The sequence below is a fragment of the Lynx rufus genome, unplaced genomic scaffold (assembly GCF_022079265.1).
Source record: "Lynx rufus isolate CCGP_SWC_20201006 ecotype Redwood Valley unplaced genomic scaffold, mLynRuf1.p SCAF_43, whole genome shotgun sequence".
In the NCBI taxonomy this organism is placed as follows: Eukaryota; Metazoa; Chordata; class Mammalia; order Carnivora; family Felidae; genus Lynx; species Lynx rufus.
This window is the reverse complement of record NW_025814860.1, coordinates 447,053-456,328: the sequence shown is the minus strand read 5'-3', so window position 1 is coordinate 456,328 and position 9,276 is coordinate 447,053. Positions and strand designations below refer to the sequence as shown.

General features: G+C 60.3%; 1 protein-coding gene across 1 annotated transcript; it reads left to right on the top strand.

Annotated features, from left to right (window-relative positions):
- Nucleotides 1-985: 985 nt before the first annotated feature.
- NPW (neuropeptide W) lies at nt 986-4,472 on the top strand. Its single transcript, XM_047097848.1, has 4 exons — nt 986-1,014; nt 1,231-1,290; nt 3,378-4,071; nt 4,290-4,472. The coding sequence occupies exons 1-4, from the start codon at nt 986-988 to the stop codon at nt 4,404-4,406; spliced, it is 900 nt and encodes a 299-aa protein (XP_046953804.1). The 3' UTR covers nt 4,407-4,472.
- Nucleotides 4,473-9,276: the final 4,804 nt, after the last annotated feature.

The following is a 9,276-nucleotide window of genomic DNA, read 5'->3' as shown; positions in this document are numbered from 1 at the left end:
GACGCCTTTAATGTTCCTCTCCTGGTAGCATTAATTTATAACGTAAATTACCTTACTAGAAATTAGTAATTAAAAATAATAAGACAGGGGCACCTGGGTGGCTCAGTTGGTCAAGCGTCTGAGTTCAGCTCAGGTCATGATCTCATGCTTCAAGGTTTTCAGCCCCGCGTCGAGCTCGGTGCAGACAGCTCGGAGCCTGGAGCCTGCTTTGGATTCTGTGTCTCCCTCTCACTGTCCCTCCCCAGTTAACACTCTCTGTCTCTCTCTGAAAATAAATAAATACAACATGAAAAATAAGACGAAACAGAAATTTGCTCCATCACCGCATCCTTAAGCTGGAAGTCCCTGTCGGGGCCAGGCTCTGTGCCCAGTGTTGAGGCTGAGTGTCAGGAAGATGTCCTGGCGCAGGAGGGCTTGGTGCCCGTGTGGGAAAGGTGGTGCAGAAACAGGACAAAGCCATGTTCTCTTGGTTTCCAGGAGGCTGTTGGGTGGATGAAGGGAGAGGCAAGCCCCACAGAGGAGAGTCAGTTCTCATGGCCATGGACCTGTCACCTCCTCCCCTCCTCCCACGGTGGAGCTTTGGCTCCAGACCCTTAGTGGGAGAGGGGCAGAGGCCTTTGTCACTGGGTCCCTGGGTTCAGGGCTGGGCAGAGCACAGAGCCCCCCCCCCCGTACCCTAAATTGGGAGTCCCCAGGACTACTGTGTGCTTCGCTCCCCCCACCTGGCCCTGGGCTCCCTCCCCCCAGGCCTTCTGCACACCTGCACCTGATAGGAGCCCCGCTTCCTCTCTGCCTGGCCTTCGTCCCTTGTTCCCACCATGACATTTTCCTTCTCGGCTTCACAGCTATAAAAAAGCAGGATAAGCGGCTCGGGTTTTAACTTCAGATACCGAACATCATCGTGCAGTGTACTTTCTTTAGCCGTCGTGCTTTGGGGATTTGTCTGTGCTGGTACTTGTAGCTGGACTTCAGTGTTCTAACCGCCATGGAGACTGCATTGCCGCCTAGCCACAAGTGATCCTATGCTGACGCCTCCCTTCGATCCCTGGGGGCTCCAGGAGCCCCCAAGTACCCTTAAAAGGGAGGATGTGCAGCGTCAGAGGACCCTGGCAGCCCGCTTCGTGCCGCGGTGCCCGCCCACCGCACCCTCCAGGCGGCTCTCCAGGCCCCTTATGGTGCCCCTGGGGGAGGCTGCTTTCCATGAGGCTCCCTGGTCCCGTGGTCCTCCAGGTGCGCCCACGGCTCCCTCTGCGCCCGCCACCCCAGCAGCGCCTGCCCCGTCACCCCTCCGTGAGAGAGAGAAAGAGACAGAGCACAAGTCGGGGAGGGGTACAGAGAGGGAGACACAGAATCCGAAGCAGGCTCCAGGCTCCGAGCTGTCACACAGAGCCCGACGCGGGGCTTGAACTCATGAACCGTGAGATCATGGCCTGAATTGTAGTCACTCAACTGACTGAGCCACCCAGGCGCCCCTTAAATTTTTAAATGTTTTTATTTATTTTTGATAGAGACAGAACGTGAGCAGGGGAGGGGGAGAGAAGGGGAGACATAGAATCGGAAGCAGGACCCAGGCTCCGAGCTGTCAGCACAAAGCCCGATGTGGGGCCCAAACTCATGAACCCCGAGACCGTGACCTGAGCCGAAGTCAGATACTTAGCTGACTGAGCCACCCAGGCTCCCCTGCACAACCATTTTTTTAGCAGCTGCTGTGCGCTAGGCATGGCCCCAACACCCACGCCTGAGTTCATGCTCACAGCGAGCTGATGAGGGGCCATTATCATTCCCAGTTTGCAAATGAAGCAGACAGGAGAGACTGGGACACACACCCTTCCCCCACACCCCCCACCACCAAGCACGGCACACATCCCCCCCCCCCCCCCGTTCTGCAGGGCCCTGTGGGGAGGGTTGCTGCTGCTTCTGCCTGCCCCCCAGAGCTTGCCAGAACCGTGTCGGGCCCCTCCTCCCTTCGGCAGGTGCCATCCTCTGCCCCCACAGCCCCACGATGGTCCCTTGACACGGAGACCTGGGAGGAAGGACTGGCCCAGGCTCTGTTCCCTCCAACTCCCAGAATCACCCCTTCCCTTTTGCTAAAGAGACAGGCAGAGGGTGAGGGACAGTTTCCGTCAAGAACTTCAGCTCAGACCCCCAACCTGGGGATCTAGGTTGGAGCCCACTCGCCCCACCGTTACCCAGCAGGTGTGATCCAAACAAGTCCACTTTCCTGGTGTCTTAACCTTCCTCACTGGCAAATGGGGTCAATAATTGACCCTCCTCAGTGCGCCTGGCTGGCTCAAGTCACTGGAGCACGTGACTCTTGATCTCAGTGTTGTGTGTTCGAGCCCCACATTGGGTGTAAAGAGTACTTAAAAAAGTAAAACCTTGGGGCGCCTAGGTGACTCGGTTAAGCATCTGTCTCCTGATCCCAGCTCAGGTGATCTCAGGGTCTTGAGTTCAAGTCCCGCCTTGGGCTTTACTCTAGGTGCATAGCTCACATAACCAAACTTAAAAGAAATAATCATCCTACTTTCATGGCATTGTTAGGAGATAAAAATAAGACATTTCAGGATCCTTGGTGTCTGGAATCTAGAAGGTGTTGGATGAATGTTGTGGTTGCTGGGGGTGCGGTGAAGTCGGATTGTTTTGAGGGCTGCATCCTTCCTGGGCTGGGGCTCTGGCAAGAACGGGTCGGGCTCTGCCCTCTGGAAGGGGTTGTTAAACCCCTATAGCCAGGAAGGAATACTCGGGGACTATTCACACCAGGGCCATGTAGACGGGATCCTGAGTGGTGGCAAGGAAAGGAAGGATGTTCCGGGCACAGAAGTGCAGAGGTGGGCAGAATCACTGGTCGCTGGGCACAGCAGAAAGATGATGGAGACTGGCCAGAGAAAATGGTCTTGGGTGGGGGGAATCGGGACCAGAAAGCAGGCTAGAGGGCCACAGGGCCTCATCCTGCCCAAGCCAGGGCTGCCGGATGGGAGGGGCTTCCTCTTGATTCTGGAAGCCCTAGGGAACCACTAACCACCTCAGGGAGGGCCCCATGTGGCCAACCTCGTGGTTGCAAGCATCCAGCTGCAGCTGGGAAATGGGTTGGTGGGCAGAAGCGAGGGTGGGAAAGGAGAGGAAGGGGTAGGGGACAGACTGAAGAGCTACGTAGGTGAGGGCAAGAGAGCCCTCCGGGAAGTAGATCCACAGAGGGTCCTTGAATGATGCAGAGGGCTCTTCCAGCCTGCGTCTTTCCTCTTCAGGGTACAACCTGCAAGAGCTGTGGTTAAGGGGCACGCATTCTCCTTGGGGGGAGGGGGAAGCAGAGCAGCCCCCTGGGGGAGGGGACGCCAAGGGCGCTCCCAGCGGATCGTCAAGATGAGCTCTGGCTGAAGGCCCACCGCCACTCAGAGAAGGTGCTCTGATAACCCACCCACGTCCTTGCCACGGCAGCCCGGGCCTCTCTTCTCCCTCCTTTGGGAGCCCAGCGGGTACCGCCGGGACGAGCAGGGGCGGGGCCCGCGAGCGGTTATAGTCGGATCCCCGGCGCTCCGGCTCCCCGACGCCGCCGCAGTCCCCGCAGGGCGCCGAGACCCGGTTGCGTTAGTTCCTGGCCTGCCCCGCCGGGCGGCCGTGCCCGTGAGCATCCTGGCGCGGGGCACGGGGGTGCGGGGCCCTGCGGGCCGGCCGGTGCTCGCATTGTTGCTGCTGCTGCTGTCGCTGCCCGCTGACGCCTGGTACAAGCACGTGGCGAGTCCCCGCTACCACACGGTGGGCCGCGCCGCGGGCTTGCTCATGGGGCTGCGCCGCTCGCCCTACATGCATCGCCGCGCGCTGCGCCTCGCTGCCGGACCCGTTGCCTCGGACACCCAGGGCCTGGGCTCGTCCCCGCAGGAGCCATCTGCCAGAGACACCCTCCGTCCGGCGCCCGTCCCCCGAGGTGCTCTTCTGCTGCCCTCTGGGGTTCGGGAACTGTTGGAGACCGGAAGGCACTCGCGCGCAGGGCTCCGGGTCAGTGCGCCTTGGAGCTGGCGCCACCCCGAGCGCGCGTCCGAACTGGAGCCAGGGCTCTTCCGCGGAGCAGGCCAGGTACGTGGGGAGAAGGGGGCGAGGACGTCTGGGGAGATCTGAGCCCGGTGCGCCCACTCACGTGCCCACGAGGCACCCCACGACTATCCTGTCTCCCACTCCTTAGGGAGAAAGGCTTCCCTGGAGTGTCCTACCCTTTCCAGCCTTGGGGACGTTTTTGGGGGGGGAGTAGTGGAGGGCGCACAGCCCTGTCCTTGAGGTCCTGCTCTTCTTTCTAGAGCCTTTGGAGAGTCTCCTGTTCAGCCACGGTCTGCCCAGAGAACCGCGTTCGCCGGACCCCACCTCTCCAGGGCTATCCTGAGCGCAGCCCCTGCTGGCAATGCCCTTTCTCCTGACCCAGGCAGACTAGATTAGTTCTCTAGGGCTCACAGCGACTGGTCAATAAATTTGCCTGGTTCATGTGTCCCCATGTGTGACCCCTTTCCTCTGTGATGTGTACTTGGCATCTAGCTCTAGGGCACAAACAGCTGCACCCACGCCCTGGCAAATATCAGGAGCCTTCTCTCTGGCCAAGGGATGCCCGCTCCTAACCATCTCCAACTGTAAGTGCTTGGGGAACAGAAGGGGGGACAGAGGCAGAGACATTGCTGGGGCCTAGGTCCCCTTTTCCCTTCTCTGCCAGTACTGCCCCTCCTATTTGGGGGTGGGGTCATCAGACCAGGTCCCAGGGTCCCACAGGAGGGGAGAGGTCTCATGGGAGGTAGGCACGAGTCAGCCCCTGGGTCCTGCTGCCATCCACCAGAAAGGAGAGTAGGCACTCATACCCTACCAGCTGAGAGCGAGAGCCCCCACCTCAGCCTCCCAGGAGCCCTGCAAGTGCCCCCCCTCACTGTGGCCCCTGGCCAGGTTCGGGAGCCCTGGCAGCCCACCCAGCCTTTCTCCCATCTCCCGGCTTCATTTCAGCCACGATCTCCTTTGTACCCCTTCCTCAGGCCACGCTCTCCTCCTAGGGAGGAAAGGCCCCTTGCCTCCCCAGAGACTCTTCCCCCTCTGATCCTCTCCACATTTCCAGTTATTGGCTCCAAGCCCCATGTAAATGTGCTCTGCCATCTTGAATAAGGACCTCCCTCCACCTGGGCCCCCTTATAGATCCCGCTCACAGGTGCCCGGGCCCCTCCACCCTTCTGCTCCCTCATTAACCCTCCTCAGTATGGGCTCTGACTCCCACAACTGTTCTGGACCAGACCTCGAAGTGCCCGTCTGCTGTGCCCTGATACTGTCTGCCTCCCGGAGCCCTCCCTTGGCCATTTGGCAAGGTCTTCCCTTGGGGCACCCAGCAAGGACTGGAGGAGGGGTGGTCCCATGCCTGTTGGGCCAGCTAACTTCGACAGGCCCACCTAGAACTGGCCCCCACATTCCCCTTGGCCTCTGGAAGCCCCCGTCTCTCCTTACTGGCAACTCCTCATCTCCTGGATGCATCCTTCTCCCCACGTGGTCCCCTAACGTGGGCGCTCTTTTTTACTCCACCCTCCCAATTCTTACCAACCCCTGGATTTATTTATTTATTATTTATTTTTTAGTGTTTTTTATTTTTGAGGGAGAGAGAGAGACAGTGAGCAGGGGAGGGGCAGAGAGAGAGGGAGACACAGAATCCGAAGCAGGCTCCAGGCTGTGTGCTGCCAACACAGAGGCCAACGCGGGGCTGGAAGTCACGAGACGAGATCATGACGTGAGCCGAAGTCAGACGCTTAACCGACTGAGCCACCCGGGCGCCCCGACCAACCCCTAAATTTACTGACTCTGATTCCAGGATCTGCACTGAGGGGAGGGGCGGCCACCTGACTCCTCAGGTCAACACACTCTCTGCACTCCAAGTCCACTCCTGCCAAACTTGGTCTTTCACAACACGCGTGTCCTGTGCACAACACCTCAAGGGCTCTCCACCACTGACGGCACGAAATCCATGTGCCACGTGCACAAAGTCTAGGGCTGCCCTGTCCCGCGGTCTCATTGCTCCCTCCCCTCCCTCACACAGAGAGCAGGAACTCTGGGCAGATTCCAGAACAGCCCCACGGTCCACCCTGAAGAAGGACTCCGGGGCCTCAGGCCATGTTTAAATGCCCTCCTCAAGGGCTGTGCCAGTCCTGGGCTTGCCCTTGGATCTAAGCGATGTTTCCCCAGTGCTCACCAGCGCCTGGTGCCAAGTGGCCTGTAAATGTTTGGTCACAAGTGCCGGAACACTTGGTGAGACGCTAGATTTCACGAGGCCTGGAGGTACCCCAGTCCAGAGAGCTTGGTGCCAGGTCCGAGGTGAAACTCCCCGATTAGGGACTTGGCAGAGGCCCAGCTTCCCTGCCCAGCACCTACGTGCACCCCCGTGCCCCAGCAGTACGAGGAGCCCTAGTGCGTCGCTCCCGCTCTAATCTCCACCCAGCCCGGGAGGCCGAACCGAGTCGGAGCCAGAGGGGCGGGGCCTGGGCCAGCCCCTCGGATGAAGCAATCCCAGCGACAGCCAGCAGGTGGCGCTGCGCGGCTGCTCTCTCGGGCTGCAGTCTCCCTGGGAGCAGGGGCGTGGGCGGGCCCAGAGCGGGTGGGCGGGCTCCTGCGCTGCCTCCCTCGGTGGTCGTCGCGGTTCTCCCCTTCTCTCCCCTTCTCGTCTCCGGGTCTCTCGTTCTCATCACAGTTTCCGTCGCGCTGGTCCCCCGCCTGCTCCAGTTTCGAGCTCTGAAGAGAAGCCTGGCGTAGTCCGAGGGAGGAGGCCATAAGCGAGGTCCTGTCATCCCGTGGGGCCATTAATGCCCATTAGGGAGGCAGCGCCGGCCCGGGAAACTCTGGGCCATTACCGGGGCCTCAGACTAATGGCTCCACCCCACAGACGGGCCCCGACCCTTCCTCTGGCTCGGGACCAGGCCTCAGCCCACTGCCACAGCCCAGAGTCCCCGCCCAGGCCCAGGCTCCGCCCATCGCTGGGGGCGTTGCCCCTGGGAGGTAGCCAGAGCTCGGAGGAAAGCCCCCTCCCCACCAGTGGAGCCCCAGGCCAACCCACACCCCAGGTGGACCCTCTGCAGAGGGAATCCCCGGGAAAGGTCTCCGTCGCCGCCTGTCACAAGGCCTGTGTGGCAAGGTGGCAGGAGCGGGATGAGGGCTTCGGGGCGTGGGGATCACCTCCCACCTGACCTCCCCCTGCTGCCAGCCTAGATGATCACTTTCTCTGGCCCATTTCGCGGGAGACCCCAAACAGCTTACAGCCCCTGCACACCTTTCTGTCTGCTCTTCTGAGCCTTTGTCCATGCTGTTCCCTCGGTTTGTTTCTCTGTCTCGCTTGTCTCTCTCAGCCAGAGGCTGGAGGAAGGGCATGGGAGAGTTTGCCCAGGAGAGCAGCTGGGTTGTCTTCCCTGCCTCTGTTGTCGGGCCCCCATTCTTCCCCTGCTCCTCTTCCCCATTCCTGCTCCCCCTTTGGAACTTAACCTGCAGCTCTCCTTTATTCTGGGGTGTTACCTACCTCCCTTATTAACTCTACTTTGTTGCCTTTTGTTATGCTGTGAAGCAGTGTTCCTGGCCCCTGACTATGACCACCCACCCCTGATTCCGCCTCCCTCCAGTGGTGGTCTGTTCCCATCCATCGTCACTCACTGGCTGAGTCCTGGGCTGCGGGAGGCAGTGAGGGCCAGTGGCGGATCCCGGGAGTGTCTGTCCTATGTGTGTGGGTGGGGTGGGGTGGGGGGGAGGAGATGTCCAAGCTTCCCAACCCGGAGGACCAGGGGTTCCTACCTTCTCTGCCCCCAGCCTGGGGGGCTCCCATCCAGCCACCTCCCTAGATGCTGGTGTGGCCCCAAGCTACAGCCTGCCAGGTCCTGGCTGGTGCTGGTTGCTATGGGGTGACCCCTAAGCCCCATCAAGAATAGTATATAGTAGACAGCACTGCCACACCCATCCTCACAGCCACCGAGAGCAGCAGCACCAGGTTGGGTCCGGAGAGGCCAGTCACAGGCCAGACAGGCAGCCTCTGGACAGAAAAGCAGACAGACGCCTATGGCGGCATCAGCCAGGAACTTAGAGGTGGGGGTGGGGAAGCAGCCATGCGGCTTTGGCCTAAGTGGCTTTTAGGGGCAGCAGCTGGGGTGTGGACACCCAAGGGGCTGCAGCCCAGGAGGCTGCCCAGAGGAGGGCTCTGTGCTTGGGCGGAGGCTGGGAGCCCAGGCTGAGGGCACTGGAGAGGGGAGAAGGAGCGGCAAGCACTAGGCCCAAGCTGAGCCTGCCTCTGTCCCCATGGGGAACTGCCCGGGCTGGTTAAGCCTCAGCCCGGGGAACCAGGTATGTGCAGGGGGCTGGGCAGGCTGGGAAGGGGCAGGGGCAGGCTGAGGGGGAGCCTGCAGCTCAGCTGTCTTCCTGTATCCGAGGCTGGGGAAGCGCTCGGTGGTAAAGTGTGGACTTGGCATCTCACAGCTCTGCCCTAAGAGGAGCCAGGGAACCTCGCCTGGGTCTCATTCCTCTTTAGAACTTGGTTCCCTGATCTGCACCCGGGGGTTGTTCCAGATAAAGTGTACTCAGAGCCACAACAAAGCATAAATGGTTTTCTGTTGTCATTTTTGTCTGGTTGGGGGAAGGGGTACTCCTGCTGGGGACGGCTAGATGCTAGGGGAGAAGGACAGAGGGAGGGGAGGGCTGGGGCAGAGATCACAGGGGCCAGCTCCTGGGAACAGCTTCTGTGAGCACTGGTCACCAGCCAGAGGTCAGAGGCCAAAGGCCTCAGTACATTTAATCTCTGCCTGGGATGACCAGGGGCACAAGTGAGAGGCCCAGGCTAAGAGAGGAGTGTGGGGGGTAATGTTTAATGGACGTGCCCAGCACAGGTCCACACAGTCTCCTTGGGAGGGCCAGGGTGCTGCCCAGTCACTAGCCTCCAGAATATAGGGAAGGGCTGCTGCCTTGTCACTTTCAAACTCCTCTTTCTGTCTTCTGGACCATCCTGGGACTCTGTTGGGCCAGGGCAGCTCTGGGTGCAGGAGGGATCCTGACACAGGGACACCGGGGTGTGTGTGTGTGTGTGTGTGTGTGTGTGTGTGTGTGTGTGTGGCGGGGGAAACTTCCTGAGGATGGTGGGCAGAGTTGTGGCTCTTGTTCTTACCCTCTGGCCGCTGTGTGCGGTTCCTCACCCTGAAGACCCTTTCTCCACTCCTCCCCCCACCTCCACAGCCCGCCTTGGTGCCACGCATACAGTAGGTGCTCAATAAATGCCCCTGGAACAGGAGGCAAAGGCGCTGG